This window comes from Chrysoperla carnea, chromosome 3 (assembly GCF_905475395.1).
Source record: "Chrysoperla carnea chromosome 3, inChrCarn1.1, whole genome shotgun sequence".
In the NCBI taxonomy this organism is placed as follows: domain Eukaryota; kingdom Metazoa; phylum Arthropoda; class Insecta; order Neuroptera; family Chrysopidae; genus Chrysoperla; species Chrysoperla carnea.
Genome location: NC_058339.1, coordinates 30,985,763 through 31,005,792, shown reverse-complemented (window position 1 = coordinate 31,005,792; position 20,030 = coordinate 30,985,763). Strand labels below are relative to the sequence as shown.

Sequence of the window (20,030 nt, the reverse complement as noted above, 5' to 3'; positions counted from 1 at the left end):
TAAACGATAATTTTATTATTTAAATTTTGTCATGGGTTTTGAGAAAAATTGAGACTTAAAAAAGTTACTATAGTAATTTGTTATTAGTTTACATTTTGACAGTAATTTGGAGTGTGATAATTCATTACGATGCTAATGCAGTAATTTTATGCCATTCATTGTTAAAAGTTTTATGCAATGTTTTAGGTCCATTACGTTAAATTCATAAATTTTCATAAAATTAAAAAATTTCATTAAACTTTTTTGCTTCCAAACCAAACTAAACACAAATCAATTGTCAACTCGGTTATTAAACAAAAGAGTATTGTCAACTCAAAGATATGAACCTCTAAAGAGCATCTAAGTGAGAGGTATTATATACATGTGTTGACCCCAACTCTCTGCATACACACAACAGAAGAACTGTCGTATAGCTTAAAGAACATCGAAGCCACAATACAAGTCACTTTTGCAATTTCATATAACACCTATAATACCTCTTACTTAACATGCTGAACGCATGTACTCTGTCATACTCGTGATAGTTACTTGCCTAGATGTAAAAGGAACATCGTGTATATCTATTTGAATGGTCACAGCGCTTCCACCATAATAGAAGTATATTAATTTTATGCACACAGAAAGCTGTTTAATTTATATATTATTAAAAATAACATTAACAGCTATTCCATTAATTTCCCATGACCCCTAAACTTGTTTTTACATTACATATAGTTTTCGGCTTCATAGATAGACTCCTTAAATTGTTCTTATCCCTTCTAGTCTAGACATATTTGAAAGCGGACACCTAAAGGTCATACATATGATATATCGAAAACCGTATAATTTAATTCTCTAAAAGGACACTCTCAAAGGCGATGAATTTAATTTTAAATCTCATATTGTAAGATATGGCGTATATTCGAAATGTCGATTAAGAACTCAGAACTTGTATATTACCAAACGGAGTGCAGATATGGTGGTTAATCTATGAAGGATCACTTTGTAATAGTTATGTAACATTTAAAATATAAATATCTAGATATTATTTGGATTTCTTACAGATACGGGAAAGTAACTATAATCTTAATCCTTATCTTTGAAGGGCAAGTACGAAGATGGTTCTTACGGAGAGAAAAATTTAAAAAATTGCCTGAAAAAGTCTAAAAACAACACTTTTCTTTATTCCCATTCGTAATAATAATTAATATTCAACTTTAATACCATACCATAAAGTTTAAGTGTTAGTAGAAGGGTTCCGGGAAAGCAAAACAATTGAGTGACGTTTGGTTTGCGATAGAATTAAAAATAATTCATTCATTAAAAATATTTGATTCGATACTCGAAATAAATTTATTTCGAGTATCGTGGTATTTATTTCTATAGCTAAGTTTTAGCTTATTTATTTTTTAATTGAGTATCTTCTTAAGCACTTTTAGTTCTTTTTAGTTATGAATAATTTTGGTTGAAAAGGACCCTTTGGCCACAAAAGGTTCCTTCAGTTAGAATGTATTAAAAATATTTGTTATTGGATGACTTTACCCATAATATGCATACAAATGATACATAAATACATGTGTTGATGATATGTTTACATATAATGTTCACCTGTATGATAAAATTCTAGTTGGCTACATGTAAACAATATGTTATGGTGGTTTATATGTAAAAAGTATACAGCTTGTTTGAACTATATTCATGATTAAAAGTGTAATACACAGTTATAGGCAGATAGCCATTGTATATTTTTTGGAATTTTAACAAATCAACAATTACTGTGCACGTAGACCTTGAGTAGTACAACAATGATGAGAGAGGGTGTAATTGAGATAACTGCACGTTCTGGACCTGACAAATTTCTATCTGACGCCAAGATAAATTGCATGTCTGCTTTGTTTCTTATCTTCATAGGAAGATAATCTTCAACTCTCCGGCGTTGTCGATTTGTAGTACAAAACTTGAAAAATTTCAATTTTAAAAGTATCAAACTATGAACATATCGATTCTGAATGTAATAAAAGTCTACGATTTCAGATAGTTGATTATCGTGTTATTCAAATAAGGAAAAAGGCAGATATTCATCAATTTTAAGCTGGCGTCGTACTCACAAATTTGTATTGCTTAAAAACTACATCACAAAGTTTTAACTTGCTAGAAATAATTCCAAAAATGTTTCTTAGATTTATCTCCATTACCCAACTTTTAAAAGAAATACTTTTGACCTAAGTTAAAAGTAGTTCTAGGTACCATTCATATTCTCATCCGTACCGCGAAAAACTGAGTATAAAAGCGAAAATATTTCAAAAGTAGTAGTTTTTTTATAATCTTACATGTACGAAATTTAGGAAACGATTTAAAGTTGCGCACTTAGTTTAATTTTTTATACAAACATAAAAATAACCTAGATCTTTTGCCAAACTCTAATTCTTCCGTACATGGAATTAATAAACTAAAAACACACACTAGAGTAAACAAATATATTTAGTTAAACCCTGATTCTACTATATAAAAAATGACTTTAGAAAACAAATTTAGGTAGAGTTAGCTAATCTGTTTATAACACAATCAAGATTGTTCACTAATCTTTTTTATTATGTTCGTTTTCCACAGAAAAATGATATCGCAAAAAAAACACTATACTTACATATTATTATGCTAAAATAGTATTATTAAGGAAATAAATTATATTAGTAACCGGATATTGTGCATTGATCAATACGAAAAAAACATTATCATGCCATTCGAGATACTTTACGTATGGGAATGTTGGCAAAGTCGACCATACTTTTAACTTATATCCATAACTTTCGTTTATATTAATTTGCAAAATCCAAGCACTCAGCTGGAAAGGTCTGGGAAAAAGAAATATTTTTCTTCATTCATTTTTAAACAAATTTACAAGACAGAGAACGAAAAAGTAAAAGGTATTTAAAAGTAAAAGGTTTTTTCCAATACCCCGATCACGCTAGCTTTTGTAGCTAGCTAAACTAAAAAGCAGAAAATAATTTCTTTTAAAAAACTAGAGTGATTAAAAAAAACATTTTATCGTAAAAAAAGGTTGGTTGTTTATTAAGATATTTCATAATATTTAATCAATATCTGTCAATTAAATATTTTCAAAAATTGAAATCTAGCACCACGCTTTTTTACGATAAAATGATTTTTTTCTTAATCACTCTATATTTTTTGATACTTATGGAAATTATTTTCTGGGTCAAGTTACAAAAGCCTGTTCTTTTAGTTTTTTTTATTTAACTATTAATTTATTTAGTGAAATTTCACTATTATTTCGTCATGTATCATTGAAAACAGATGAACAAACCTTCACCATAGGAAAAGTATAATCTTGACGACAATCCACATTGTCTCATTACCCCCTATAACAAACAATTAAAGGCGTTATGAGGTTGAACTTTAATATTTTCCAAAAAAAAATTGCACTATCAATTCACAACACTTCCTTTGATGATTTCCTGTTTATGTTTCATTTAAATACAGGAATTAACCTTTTTAAAAAGTTTCTTAAATTTTGTACCATTGATTGTAAAACACATGTATTGCTTAGACTTACTTTTCTGACTTTATGGCAAGAAAAAGTACCAAAAAAATACACATAAATGTACTAAAATACGGACGGATCTAGACATCTCTCTCTTATACTTTATTAAATAACTATTAATTCTTGTTAAATCAATGTCAAAACATAAGATTATGATAAATGATTATCGTATTTATTTCAAAATTAAAATATTATTTACACAAATTATCTATCAATTAAATTCCTGTGAAAATAATATTCGTTGCCTGCCTCCAACAACAACAGGAATGCATATATTATTATGTATTTATATAACACACTTTTAATAACATATAAATCAACTCCGTCGTATAATAACAACCCCTTAATATAAATAATAGATTAAAATATAATGATAAACTCCAAAGCTAATGTGTTTTATCAAATTTCTAAACATATTTATTCATTATTGCCTTTTATTAACGCATACAACATTTTTTATTTTTAATTAATGGCCATGAACAAAATTTGAATTTTTAATATTTATGTTATCGTTGAGTGTCTTTTTATACCATGTGTATGAAATATACCAAGGTATACTAAGTTTAGTCCCAAGTTTGTAACGCTTAAAAATATTCATACTATGAACAAAATTTTGGTATAGGTGTTCATAAAATCACCAAATTAGCCCATTTCCGGTGGTCTGTATGTCGTCTGTCGCCTGTCCGTCTATCATCACGGTTACTCAAAAACGAAAAGAGATATCAAGCTGAAATTTTTAAAGCGTGCTTAGGACGTAAAAAGTGAGGTCGAGTTCGTAAATGAACAACATAGGTCAATTGGGTCTTGGGTTCGTAGGACCCATCTTGTAAACCGTTGGAGATAGAACAAAAGTTTAAATGTAAAAAATGTTTCTTATAAAAAATAAACAACTTTTGTTTAAAACATTTTTTTCGTAAATATCACTGTTTACCCGTGTAAGCGCAAATTATTCGCAAATTGTACAGTATGTATGTTATGGCTATATCAGTTATATATGTGTGACATGGTATTTCAACAATTAACTCAGTCAATTGTCGGTTTTCACTTCTTATTATTTATGTTTTGTTTTTAATAAGAATTTGGGTCTGTGACGTATATAAATTGGATATATAAAAACTTAACTTTTTATGTTTTTGAAAATTATTCGATTTGTAAAATAAAAAACCTTTTTAACAGCTTTTAAATACTTATTTTTATGTATAAGAAAGAAATGAATTAATATGTTGTTATCGTCTTCGTTGTTAGCAAAAGTGAATACATAAAATTTATCTTCTTAAGATATCTCACGTATGAAAATTATTGAAAATTGGATATTTAATATGGTATTTAATCTGAAAGCACATTTCTTTACAAATTAGATTGTAGATATTTAAAGTGTACCTATTCTTCGGACGTGTAGTTTTAAAATTCGTATATTTGGTTATTTAATTTAAGAAATTAAAATAATATAATTGTTATTTTGCTTAGCGTATATAATTACTCTTTATAAATAAAGAAGACAATAACCGTATTTGATCAATTTTTAATTATATTAGTCGAAATATCGAAAAACCTGTACAATTGAATATGAATCCTGTAATCTATTCATTTTTTAGATAAATTCAGTTATGAATATTTCAAAGGATAAAATTCGCTTTGATTGAGAGCAGGTGTAAAATTTGTAACTATTAGTTAAACAATTTATATTTTAGAATTTTGAAGTTTTCATTCGTCTAAATTTAAGACTTCATTAGCAAATAGAGCGGGCGCTAGATAGACTTTGTGAACGCACTTTGTCAATTGATTCAAAAAGCTTATACATTAATATTCCGGATGTTTCCCGAAAACATCTTGATCCAATTTTTTTATATACCCCTCCCGCCACAGAAACAGTGAAATGTCAATTTTTAGAAATAAATAAGGCTACCCGAGGTTTTTTGGGTAATTTTACGTCAAAAGGCTCCTTGTGATTGTTTCCTAAAATTCAGTTTCGGAGAGTAATTACAGATTGGTTGATTCTAAAGTCTCAATTTGCAATTATTAAAAAACGGTAAACTTTAGGAAAACATTACAAGGATCTTTTTTGGGGTAGCTTAATTTGGTTCAAAAAATTGACATTTGACTATTTCTGTGGGGGGAAGGTATATAAAAAAAATTGGCACAATAGTGTTTCCGGCAACATCCAGAATATTAATCTATAAGCTTTTCTGAACAAGAATCAATTGACAAAATGCAGTACTCGACTTTTGTACACTCACCTCTATCTATCGCCTGCTCTAAAAGTCATTTCATATTGTGAATTTTAAAATTATATAGAAATATTCCTTAATAAAGGATTTAATAATAATAACTTAGAATTTGTTATTGGTTATACAATATTTCTGGTAAAATCGAAACGTTAAAACAAAAATATTGAGCTAGTTCAAACTTCAATATTACAAAGATAAACAAATAATTTTCTTATACTATTTGAAAATTTACCTTTTTACAGATTAAATTTTGTTTAAGGCTTATTAAGAAACACTAGCGCGTTTATAGAGCACTAGCGCGTATCCAGAGAGAAGCAATATGAACTTTGCATGTTCATTTTTTGTGTAGTTAATAATTTTATATTATTCATGCTCATAAATGTAGGTTGTTTCTGAGATATCGACGATTTTTCAATATTGTCGATTTTCATATACGATTTTATAGGTTATCTCAGAAACTATACACGTCCAATCGTCAACGAGATCCATTTTGGGGATCAAAAGATACCTCGAAAAATAGTCAACAAAATTTTTGAGATATTCCATTCTAGCAACGAGAGCTATTAAAATATATTGTTTATTTAGACTAGGAGCTGGATATTATTTTATCATTATTTTAAATGGTTAAGTCCTTCCCTTCTGAACGGGAGCAATTCGCTAGTATAATCTAGAAAAAGGTTAATTTTCAAAATACAAAAATAATTGTTTACATTTCGAAATAACATGAATGTAGTATGCATATGGATCATGAAACAAGATTGTTATTGAAAGTAAAGAAAAAAATTTAGTGTACATATATTCTTCACTAGAAATAGTATAACTTTCTGTCTATTTCACTTAATTAAATATTTCCAGGTGTGATCTTATTCTCAAGTGTGGCATACTTTGCTGAAGTTGGCATTGAGCAATCATTCTTCAAATCAATTCCAGAAACATTCTGGTGGGCAGTGGTTACGATGACCACAGTGGGCTACGGGGATATGAGGTACAGTTATTATACAGATATTAACTCATCTATGTTCTTTCACTTCTTACAGGTGTGGTGCTTTTCTCGAGTGCCGTCTACTTCGCAGAGGCCGGCTCCGAGAACTCTTTCTTCAAGTCCATTCCGGACGCCTTCTGGTGGGCAGTTGTTACGATGACTACCGTGGGCTATGGTGACATGACGTATGATGTACTCATTTTACTTCATCATTTAGTTGCCACTTCATTTATACTCAGTATATTTGTTTTTTTTTCGTTTTGTTTTTTGTCCTTTAACCACCTTTTTTTTCTCTCTAATTCGATTAACATACTATATGTTCATATGAAAAATTTGCATATGTGTATTTCTTTAACTTAAGTTTTTTGAGAAAAATATTAAATTAAAAACTGTTTTCAACAACAAAATACATTTACAGAGTTCAATTCAAATCTAAGGCTGATATTTCTATAACATTCCCTTTTTGCTTTTAGTTTGTTAGATTAGAAATTAGAGTTTAGATTTTTATTAAATTTAAAGAAAAAAAAATCAAATTATTTCATTCGTAAAATCATTATTTTGGTTATCCCAAATTTTTCATCTGGTCTTAAACTAACAATTGTATCTTCCTGTAAAATCGAACAGTTTTTATAGAATTTTTATCAAAATGTTTCAAAGAAATAATATTTACTTTTCAAATGAACATATGGTATAAAACGATTGGTTTATTATTTCACGGAATTGTTTTTAAATACTAATAAAATCAGTAAAACTTATTGTAGAAAATTTAACTTAGATAAATTATTGGTAGTTGGACTATGACAGACTTCTATGAGTAACTTTAATGGTATACTGAAAACGAAATTCTATAGTAGATCCTTTTTCAAAGCTTCTTCCAATAAATTGATTTTGATTTCTTCTTTTAATCTGTAGAGTACGTGAATCTATTATATACGTGAATATTACTAACTGATTAATTTAAGAAAACTAACTTCCTTTTTTAAGAAAACAAATTTATCAAATTCTAATAAAATTCTTCAAAAGTATCGGTAACTTTTTAACTGCTAAATACATCCTCAAATATTTCAATCTTTTTACACTTTCTTTAAGAACACATGTTTTATTTTAAAGGATTGATCACGACTATCTATTCTCTGCTACCATTCGCTCCGGGGAGTTTAGTCAACCTGCTATTTCACGTGACTACTTTATGTATCGAAGCTAAACACTCGAAGCTTTTTGATATTTAATTACTGCTATAATTTACTATTTTACGAAACAGCTGACTTGTACTATTTCCGGCTATTTTTAACCCTTTAAATATTAATATAATTACAAACAAATGTTTATTTGAGGAATATTTTACCGAAATAACAGTTAAAACATATTTTTTGCCAATTTTTCGTTATCTAAGTAGCTATCAATTGTATTTTTTTTAAATTTTGTGGTAATATCAACAATCTATTAAAAAATAGAAATAGTTATTGTATTAGTAAAGTTAAGAACTGTTGTTCAAAAAGCTCTTTTACTCAATAACATTATAATCTTACGGTAAGTCTTGTAATTTGAATAACTTTAATGTTTCTTCCCCTACTTTTGACAATAGAACAGGAACCAATTGGCTATAATATAAAAATAAAAATAATATAATAAAATAATTTCCACTTTGGAAAAATTTACTGTAAATAGAATTATTGAATATCGAAAGCACACAAGTGTGACTCACAGATACATAAATCACATTAAACAAACTATTCGATTCTTTTGTAGTTTAAACAAGATATACCTAATTATAATTTTTTCTTAAATCCTAAATATATTCATCCTTTTTGTGTTTATTTTTTCTCAAAATTGTTATAAAAAAAAACAAATCCATTATATCATAAAATTTTTATTTTAACGAAACAAACAAATCTAGAAAATTCTTTATTTATTTTTTTTGATTTTATTTTTATTTATTTATTGTTTCTTACATTATATTCGTCTCTTTCTCTGTAAACCTTATTCAGTCAGTCACTATTTGAAAAAAAAAATTATTTTAAATTATTGAAATGAAAGAAGTCCACCATTTTATCAAAAGTAAATTTATTCGATATTGTCGCTAAAAATTAACAGGCATCGTAGTGACGTTGACCACCAGATATTTTGTAATTTGTTTTGGTTGGTTTTTTTTTTAGTTTTCCATTTTACACATTGCATTTGCTATAATGAATTTTATTTTTCAACTAATATATTTTCTTATAACACTAATTTGTATCATTTTAATTTTTACATACACTTTACATTATTGTTTATTTTATTTTTACACACTTTCTGACACACGAGTGTGGTCTGTTACGTTTAGTACGGGTACATACATCATAAGCAAAATTTATTGGTTATAATTCGTACGTTTCTATACGCCTGACATATTTCATATACAACGTGTTCTGTTATTGACTGAAGAAACCTAGCTTCTGAAAATAAGCTCATCTAGAGCAACAAAAAAACTCTTTTCCAAATTTGGATCTGAGGCCTAATTTGGGAGATACGAGTATGACAAAAATTGATAAATTTGTTCATTCATTCACTGACTATCATTCGATAACTAGTAGCCAACGATAACCAGTATAGATATTTTCGGCAGCTAGGTTTCTGCAATCAATAACAGAACACGTTGTATGCATTGGGTTGCGAAAAACATTGCTCGGTGTACTTATTACGGAGAAGGTAAAATTATTTTTAAATTATTAATTTTATATTACATACATATACAAAAACTTAAGTCACAGCCCTCTAACTATCCAGGCTTAAGCTCTACCATTAAACTACAGCATAATATACGTTATCTATCAATTATTATTCAGACGAATAACGAACTATTTAGTTATTAGCACCAAAATATGTTAGAAGCTGATTTAGGAGAAATTTTAATACATTTTAGAAAAATTGTTTTCCGAAGGGAAGGGGAAATAGTTAAGAATGAATTCAAACTAAACTTATCAGCCACACTTTATTAACAATTACTTGCACTGTTAAAAATCAAAAAGCCAATATTATAATTTCGAATTTTTTTTTTTTAATCCTAAAAAATGCAAATTTAATTAACTATACCGGGCATTTAAATAAAAAATAAAAAAAGCGGCAAATGTGATGTGTAAATTCGGAAAAACACAAATATTTATTACAGGAGAACGGGGAAAACTTTGGAAGCAGTCTCCAAAATAATCATAATACTAAGAAAGGAATATACATATATATATATATATACATTTTTTGTTTTTGTTTTACATATTAAATATTTAAATAATTTTTTGCTTGCTATAATGCTGTAATGCTTCTTTTTATCTTAGTTACAGTAATTAACGTATTTAATTAGTTTTAATTTGATATTAATTAATTATTAACAAAATGCTTTGGCTATATTTTTTCGTTTTAAGTAAAATAACATATTTGAAATTTGTATCCTTTCTTGTATTATTATTATTGCTATTATATTATTAATTAATTGATTAAATGTAGCATCCATTTTGCTAAGAATCGAGATTTAATTTTATCTCGAAATTTGGTGTTGTCTTATAAATATATACTCCGCCATGTTTGGTCCGCTATCGATGTTGTATATTCTTTACATATCTCCTATTGCTCTTTCTATCTAACCTTATTTTTCTGTTTTTAAAACTTTTTTAAACGTCTATTCAAAACTTTTGTTCATAAATGTATTTTATATTGAGTCTGTTTTTTTTTTTCAATTTGTTTTGATTATTGTTTTAAGGTTTGTTTTTTCATTTTGTTTATATGAAACATTCGTAAAAATTTTTTCTCAAACGGTTCTTTTTATTTAAATTTAAAAAAAAAAATTGCAACAAGTTAGATGACCAAAAATGGAGTTTTTATAAATTTTTAATGTCACCAATTTCAAAGCATAAACATTTTTTGAATCTTTTCGAATGACTTAGGTATTGATAATTTGCTTAATTTTTTTATTTTCGTTGAAGTGAAATTTCTATAGTGAAAGCATCATTTTTAGGTACTTGAAATATGGATACAGGACAACATTTGTAACTTTAAAACGAGTTTTTAAAGTTGATTGGCGAAGTAAAATCAATTTAAAACACAAATAATAACTTTTGGAGTTGAAAGTTTAAAAGATCATTCATATCATTTAGTGTATATTAGTTGTGCCTCATACATTATTCAAATCACACAAATGAATCAAAGAGAGTGCTAGAACTAGATCTATAGAAGTTTCATTTCTAATGTGTGTCATATTCCTAGAATAGTGTCACACACACTCACATTTTTCATTCATTTCAATAGTTTATGCCCCACAAATATTTATTCTTCAGGTCAATACTTCTCACCTAATTTTGACAAGTATTCTATTAAACACCCCCCGTCCTAAAATAATTATTTACATAGAATGATGGATTTCTTTATTTTAATTTTTTAAAACACTACACTTTTCATATATTCACGTTCGTTTTTTTTCTTTTCCACCATAAGTTTTTTATTTAAGAAGAGTTTTCTAATTGAAAATGTTTTTTTTAAATTAAAAAAAAAATCAGGTTAGTGTAAATAAAAACAACATGCATTTTCTTTTACCAAATAAGAATTCTTAAACTTAGAGAAGAATTTTTATTTATTTATTTATTTTGTTTCTTTATTCTTTTTTTTCAATTTCTCAAAAAAAACAGCTTTTCTAATTCACATTTCAAGTTTTTTTTTTTTTTTTTTTTTGTGGATTTTTTAGTATAATTTATTATTCTTTGATTTTGTCATTGCATCTGGTATTTGTTTCTTTTGAATTATCCTTTTTTCGTAACCACTATATGCGCAGCATGTTCTTGCTTGAATAAGTACAAAATGCTACTAGCAATTTGAATTCTGTAAGAATTTATTTTTATTTTGGGTTTTGATATTTCTAATAATATAATTGTATTTTCAGAATTCAAAACTGATTATGTGTTGTGTGTTTTTTCATGTTTTTCATATTTTAAGAATTATTTAATAGTAATTAATACAGTATAAAATTCATAAAACTGTGTTATAGTTTCATGAAGCATAAATAGCAATTTATAATTGATTTTATTCATAGAAAAGGTTAATCGTTTAAATCGTCAATTAAAAAATCTGATGAAAAACCCCAATATGAGATCTGAAAATCGTTTTAAAGATTAAGACTTATATAGTAAGTATCAAGCTCACTCCGAAGTTTGATACTCAGCAGATGTGTAACTTTTACTATTTTTAATTATGCTATAAAATTATAATTTCTTTCATTTACTATTGTTTGAAAAATTTTCTATTCTAATATTAATAATTAATCCCTAGTGTATGTATATTTTCTTCCGTTATTGATTAACGAAATCTAAATGTCAATTTAAAGAGCGATACAGATTTAAAATAACATAGCTAAAATAATGTCACACATTTCTAGAATTCGCACAGGTTTTAAAATTTTTGTTTTTGTTTTTATGCTTTTCTATTCTGACTGATTGTCCTAGCTAGCGTCAGTCTTGGAAACATATGTAGAAAAATTATCAGTTATTATTATCAAATAATTTGAATTTGAATTATTTAAGCATTAAAACACAAGGCGTTTTTTGTACTGTATTAAAAAAATATTTATTATGATATATAAGTGCCATTCTCTCGTTCATTAAAAAAAAAAAATAAATAAAACTTTACTAGTAATAGATCACTTATATTTCAACTGTATATCAAACACAAGGTATTCAATTAACTAATAGATAAATATTTAATTTTAGGTGAAAATAACGTAATAATATTTAAATTCTGAAACTAATTTCTAAGTTCATATTATTCAGTTTTTGTTCCAGTTGAAGTTTCACTGTACTTAAGTATAATAGAAGACTGAAATATAAGAAATAATAAGTAACCTATTACTACTAAATATATGTTGTACAATGAAAAAAGTAATAAATTTTGTAGAAATTATTTGGAGACATTTTAGCTTACAAGAATTATTATATACTACAAAGTTTAGTATTTTTTTCAAAATTTACTACCCCAAAGTAAAATAATTACCAAAATGTCTAAACAAGGGACAAATTCTTGTGCAAATATTTTTTTTAAATTCAATGCCATTTGATAGCTGGCATCATAGTGATTCTATAACCACTAAAGGAAAGCCTCTCTCAATACCAACAGCGAATGATATCGCCAAGTAACTGCAGAATACAAGTGCAAAATAATTTATTTTAACTACAATATATTCATACCAGCACTTCTTACCCATTACTTAATGCATAGAACTGCCATTATTAAATAAATTGATATTACAGTATTTAGAATGTTTTAAGAAATCGACACCAAAAGATTCATTAAAAAAACCTAGTTTAGTCTAGTCTAATAAATATTTGCACAGGATTGATCTACTTACAGTTTCATCCCATTGCTTCTTGTGAACTAGATAAAATAATAACCGTAACCAAAAAATTTTTTTAATAATAAATTTACAATATTTAATTAACTTGATTTTTTATCCTACTCACTTCCAATTTCACCTTTAATTCCTATTTTAACCTTATACTCCTTACCTATTATTTATTACAGGCCTGTTGGAGTATGGGGCAAAATTGTGGGATCGTTATGCGCTATTGCTGGTGTACTTACAATCGCCTTGCCTGTGCCTGTCATCGTATCAAACTTCAACTATTTCTATCATCGAGAAACAGATCAAGAAGAAATGCAATCACAAAATTTCAATCATGTTACCAGTTGTCCATATTTACCCGGAACATTAGGTATGTAATAAATATTGCCTTTAGTTATATTATTACATGAACATAAAAATATTTTTGCTTTTATAATAGGTCAACATATGAAAAAGAGCTCTTTATCGGAATCATCATCAGATATTATGGAGCTTGAAGAAGGTATATTACTTACGAGGGAACAGCTTTCTAAGAAACAGAACCATAATCCGCGCCACAATAATAATATTAATGCTATGAGTATTGAAACTGACGTCTGACTACTGGGTTAGTATAATAATCTAATTAAATATTCACATTCGCAGAAATAGAGAAACTATATAACCATCCCCGAAGATATCTTGTATTAAGTTAGTCATACTATAAAATCTTTGCTTGAGATTCTTTTAAGACAACAATCTTCCAGTTCTACGAGTACAACAACATTAATTTCTGTTAACTACTATATTCTCACTTTCTCGTGTGATCTTTGCTTATTTTCATTTTATAAAATCCAATTTATTATTTTTTTATAATAAGCATCTTTAATTTAATATAATAATATTTTACCTTGTCCAAGTAAAGCTTAAGTTATTAACAATTATCGTAAGAGCTATATTATATTTAGTAGTAAATATCTGTGTTATTAGTTGAGTTTAAGAACCTGGTGTATTAAGCTAGGGCAAAACTTCTCAAAAGAGTGGAATATTTTTATTAGACAGTTCGTTCATACATTTGCACAGTATTTTGAAAATTACAGTTTGAGCTTGTTTTCGTCGTTCTATCCTAAGGTATCGGTTTTCGCATGGCAAATAATTTTCCCAATATAATGTACTTCTATTTTTGGTAAATTATTTTTTTACTTTTTCCTATCCATTATATCTACCTTCCAATACTGTACTCCAACCTCGAACATTCCCTATAATGATTGTCTACTTCAGTAAGCATTTCTTTTGCAATTCTCTGTTCTGAAATTCAATACAAGCCAAAACCAGGTTATTTTTCTCGCCTTCACAGTTTTTACTATATTTAAGACCCTGTTTATTTCATATACCTTCACATATTAGTCAAAGAAAGGTTGACTCAAGTGAGTTCACCCCCTCGTGGTAAGAGCTGGGCAGTGACAGAGGAAATGAGACATCGATTCTTCCTCCTTCTCACTGTGATAGCTCCTGCAATAATCATGATACACTGGCAGGCTCAGGCGTTCAGCCTGCCTGCCACTTAGTCAGTGTCCTGTAGAAGCCGCAACAATTTTGCTAATAGATGCTCTTGGAAGTGATATAAGATCTTCTGAACGCCTACGATTGTACTCAGACCATATCTGTCTTGTAGTACCACAAGTACATTCCTCTTTCCATCTAAGATTGACCCTTTTTAAGATATCCTCTCTGAAGTTCAACTTGCAGCTCGCAAATGGAACTTCCGGATGTCTATTAATGCTTATGTCCGGCAGCATTGTGCCCTTTCTATTAAGATCGTTGACTTCGTAATTTCCCGGAATGTCTCTGGCATAATGTATGAAAGCTATGATTCTGCACAGCTGCATCTGTAGTCCATCGGCTCTCTTTCTATAATTTCTAATTATTCTTCACTATAACTATATACTTCACTACTCTAAGTTCATTATTTTATTGTAAAGCTCAACAGTTTTACAATAAAATATAAAATATATGTTAAGTTTTTATTTTATAAATAGATAATTAATAAATTGATAAATAATAATAGTTTAATCATCTATTATTATAAAATAATAGGTTATGAAGTTTGTGAAAGATATATTAAGAGTAAAAAGATTCAATACAAAAGTCTGTACTCTCTTCTTCTCGATGATCGTGACGAGTAGTCAGTGAGTGAGTAGTGAATTCAAGGAGATACTTCAATTTTACTGTGTCAGATGAATTGATTCTTTATTCATCTCATACCAACCACCACCTTTCAGCACATGTTAATCATATAAATGTGAATACATATACACAATAAGTACCATACTTATTGTGAACATACTGTCAATCTTCGCCTTATTCTTCATATCTTATATGAACCAAATGAACAAGTTATGCCATTTTTCCTCAATATTAATATTATGTACCTGCATGATATATTTGAAAACAATACATCTATAGTATAATAATACCTTCAAAAGTTACATAGAAGGTGATACGCCCCATAAATTTTAATTTGAAATTTAATTTTCCATAGAAAATAATAAATGAGAGATTAATACTCAAGTATTCTTTTTACCGACATACTTTTATTCAAATAGAACAAAATGTCTTTTTTGAACAATTCCTAAAGAAAAAGTTTCTTATTAGGGATGTAATATTTAATTTAATGTTTGTGAAAGTGATATTTTTCACTCTGTATTTCAGTGTCATACCTACATGATAATTTGGCCACCAAGATCAAAATTTATTTGAATTTAATAGAATAAAAAACCATAAAGTTCAATAATATTCTTGAACTTTAACTCTCTTCTTGAAATCTATTCTTGTACATCACTGAGAAACTTGACTTAACAAGAAAAAAATTAAGATATCGTATTATAAAATTTCTTTTCTTTTATTAGTCTGCAATTTCCCAATATCATACAAATTTTACTTCTTTCATCTCTTTTATTTTCAACTGTTATAATTCAGAAAAAAAATTTATTTTCCATCAGGTTGTCATTGATAACTTCGTGTGTCGTTACAATACCTATATATACACGATATACTATATACGACATTGCGGGGCGGCGGTTCACTCTCACAATGTGTACGGAACTGTGTTATATTCTTCTGCTTTATTGATCCTGTTGCCGCTTACAACACCACCACTTGCAGATGATTCGTTTTTCCTTCTCATAAACATTTATCAGTTATATTTTCTCACTCACTTTTATGAAAACGTGTGTATCATCACATTATACGTATATATAGTAGTAATTCGTAGCGTAGAGATTATTATAGAGAAAAAAATATAATAAATTGATTTCATTACAATTAAATACTCAAATTTTTCATAAATATGGACTAAAACAATTAGTATAAACATGTATTGTAGATGCTTCACTTTTATTCCTGCGTTCAATGAATCCTCTGAATATAAGATGTTGAAAATTGGATACCTATCTGAAACATCAAACAAATCATTTGTCTATTATCATAAATTAAGTAAATATATATAATTGATTGTATTTGGAGCTTTTTTAATAAAAGTTAATTTGTTAGAACATAAAAAATACTTAATAAGTATTAAATTAATACCAATAAAACATTGAATTGAATTTTTCTGTGAAAATGGACAGCCTTAGGTCAAGGTAGAGATATGAGTTTATTTTTTACTCCAAATCCCTGATCATTCTCACTGGCATTATATAGCGCAAACTCAAATACAAATCAGACAGAATGGTGCCTTATCGTATGCACACGCGAAAATACATACACACATATTTCTATCACCCTTGTTGTCATAGCAACCACCAGATGCCGTACAAACTACCTACTTCTGGTAGTGCCTATATCATCATGAATATATACATACTTTCGTGTATACTCTGATAATCATTATTGTACATAACATATATATATATATATATATATATATATATATATATATATATATATATATATATATATTCAGATATATATTTTATAATAGAACGTAGCATATAGAAGGTTAAAACTAAAGCATAGATTTATTTGACTTACGTTACTTATTTAATTTTCTGATCACCATAGATGATGATAGATGATATAATATTATCTATGAAATAATCATAAATTATCTATAAAAAATAATCGAGAACAACTTATTCCTTGCTAATCGAAACACACTAAATGCATGCCACAAAGTATTCTTCGTTCTTATGAGTTACATATCTTCTCATTGTTTTTTTCTATGAAGATTAACTACGAAACCCTATAAAAAATATCAAAAATCGTATAGTACCGTCTTCTAATTGGTTTCTCATATTGTTATTCCTCTATTTTTTCTCGTGTTTACCCGTAGGTTCTCTTTTTTCGTGTTTTTTTCTTCCTTCTTTTGCCTTTAAAATAATATAATAATAGTTATTACTCTTTTTCGGATCAGAATTCTTATTCATAAATTGAATTAAGAATACTTTTAGATCGCACTGAACTCTAAGTACAAAGTATTGATTCTTTCAAACGGACGAAGGGCATAAATTAACCGGTAATAAAATTTTAAAGCAGTGGACCTCGCTACGCTCGCATATAGCTCTAATAAGTACATAATAAGGTAATATAATGCCTTATTTATATGCGTTTCCACCATTTATTGTATTTAATATTTTTTCTTAAATTTTCTAATATTTCCCTCAACTTCCTTAATTTTTTCTTTAAAAAAAACATTCTCCTGACAATAATTAACACACACAAAAAAAATAGCGGAATTCTTCGATCCGATATACACGCCAAGTTATAGCGTGACCAGGAGAAATAGATACAATGATACTAAAATTTTTATATATTATAATAAAATTTTAATATTTAATTTCAGTGAAGGAGACGTTGTCTCTGTGGTGTCCTCCAACATTGTTGGCGTGGTTACGAGCGCCACCACGCGGACCTTTACAGTGTCTCGTATAAAACAATGGGATGCGCTTCACTGGATTCTACAACAACAGCCAGGCATAGATAAATATGATAACAAATTATATGTAAGAATGTGTGAAGTGGATCAAACGTAGGTAGAAAAAAAAAGAACAAACAAATCAAAAACAAGACACACACACAAATAACAAGGACTTCGAGCAACTTAAAAATAATGAAAGTGGTTGGCGCGTGATGATCGATCACCGTACCAAGTGATATATTGTGTCCGTGTAAACAAATATTTAAAAAAAAATTAATAATAAAAATAAATGACAAAAACGTAACTTATGTAAAAACAAAAATAATTTTAAAACAAATTTATACTTTGCCATGATCATATTTTATATTATAAATAATAACAATTGTTTTTATTACTTAGGCGTTTGTTTGCGTCTAGTTGCATACCGATACCGAATGTTGAATGAAACGAGTGCTCTGCGAGCGCATGCTTACCCCTTATCTTCCAGCCAAGGCACGTTTTTAGATCATACATATAAATTTATAAATTATATTAGTCAAATGAAAAAAATACCCCCTTCGTTTTTTTATTACTTAAATCTATTTGACACTAATAAAACCATTTTAGAATTGTCCTAATATCTATAATATTCTATGTCTCTTCTCTCTCTCTCTCTCTCTTTCTCTCTCTATCTCGTTTTTTTCAATATCTTTCACTATCTTTCTCCATTCCTAAATTATTCATTAAAACAAAGAAAAATATCTCTAAAATATTTAGTGGCCGATTAACTCTCTTAATATTTTCTTACACATCTATATCTGCTGACTCAAAGACGGTTTTCAATAGTCAATGAAAATATATTATAAATTGGTGGCAATAACCGATCTAACCTATTGTTCCAATAAGTCAATTAGATATCAAATTTTATGGTACACCCATCTGGACCAAAATTAATGAGAAAGAAACCCTTGCACAACAGAATGTTGTGTCTCATGTTTATATTCGCGCAGTCAAAGTCCAAAGGCAGGTCCCTTTGTGTCCAATTTCTTAAGTAAGGCAAATTGGATTCAAATCAATGAATATGTATGGATGCACCATGATATTTTACATGTTCAGTAATTCATATATAGAGGTTATGTTTTAAATATGTACAAAATGTCCATATATCAGATTTCAAATTTATTTTTATATTCAACGAAAAAATCTAAATTTAATGTACTTACAACTAATTATATCATAATTTAAGCATACACATTCTAAAAAAGAAGGCGTTTTTTAATATTTTTCAACAAATACATGCCACTAAAAAGAGATACAATTTTTTTTTTTATAAAACTAGCAATACCTACAGAGATAAATTGCCGATTTTAAGTTTAAAAAAATGGACTGTTCAAAAATTAAAACACCGTGTCATTTATTAGATATCAGATTAATTAAAAAAAAATGTTTATTTGAGGAAATTACTTATTAAAATTTAAAAAAAAAAAAGTCTAGAAAAAACTCAAAAAATCAAAAGTAGGCCTTATAATTAAAAATACAAAACTATTTTTCAATTGATTTAAATAATATTAAAAAAAATAACTTCAATTGAAACACATACAATAATTGTAATTTTATATAAATTCTAGATTGTTTCAGTATGAGAAGCAAATCAATTTTAAAAAATGCTTTTAATTATATTATATTACATTTTTCTCATCTTGCTACTACTAAATAGTTCTGTAGGAGAAAGGAACGCCATTTTTAAAAGTGTAAAATCAGTAAAATTAGTTAACTAAAAAGTACTAAAAAAAGACAAAACATTTACTATTAATTATGTATTTCAAAGAAGAAAAAAAAAAAGTATAAAATACGTTTATTGAAACTCTACTTAAAAAAAATGAAACCATAGCCAAAATCATCCAGTCGTAGCAACTTGTAGATGTATTTATACTACTTCCAGTGTTTCCAGCCCCCCTCGGTTCTGTAGATATATTTATTATTAATTAATATCCCGTTTATCAAAAAAAATGGATGGTCCCGTGTCATGGCCGGGAACCATGGAATCG

General features: G+C 27.6%; 1 protein-coding gene across 4 annotated transcripts in view; it reads left to right on the top strand.

The window, feature by feature from the left end:
• Positions 1 to 19,360, top strand: part of LOC123296657 (potassium voltage-gated channel protein Shaker) — a 381,812-nt gene extending 362,452 nt beyond the window's left edge. The window contains exons 5-8 of one of the 4 annotated variants that reach the window (XM_044878221.1): positions 6,622 to 6,751; positions 13,286 to 13,476; positions 13,546 to 13,713; positions 17,929 to 19,360. In XM_044878221.1, coding sequence (XP_044734156.1) covers positions 6,622 to 6,751; positions 13,286 to 13,476; positions 13,546 to 13,706 — 482 coding nt within the window. In that variant the 3' untranslated portion in view covers positions 13,707 to 13,713; positions 17,929 to 19,360. Of the gene's footprint in view, positions 1 to 6,621; positions 6,752 to 6,803; positions 6,934 to 13,285; positions 13,477 to 13,545; positions 13,714 to 17,928 lie in introns of all 4 variants that reach the window. The other 3 variants (XM_044878220.1, XM_044878222.1, XM_044878223.1) reach the window with 3 other exon arrangements.
• Positions 19,361 to 20,030: the final 670 nt, after the last annotated feature.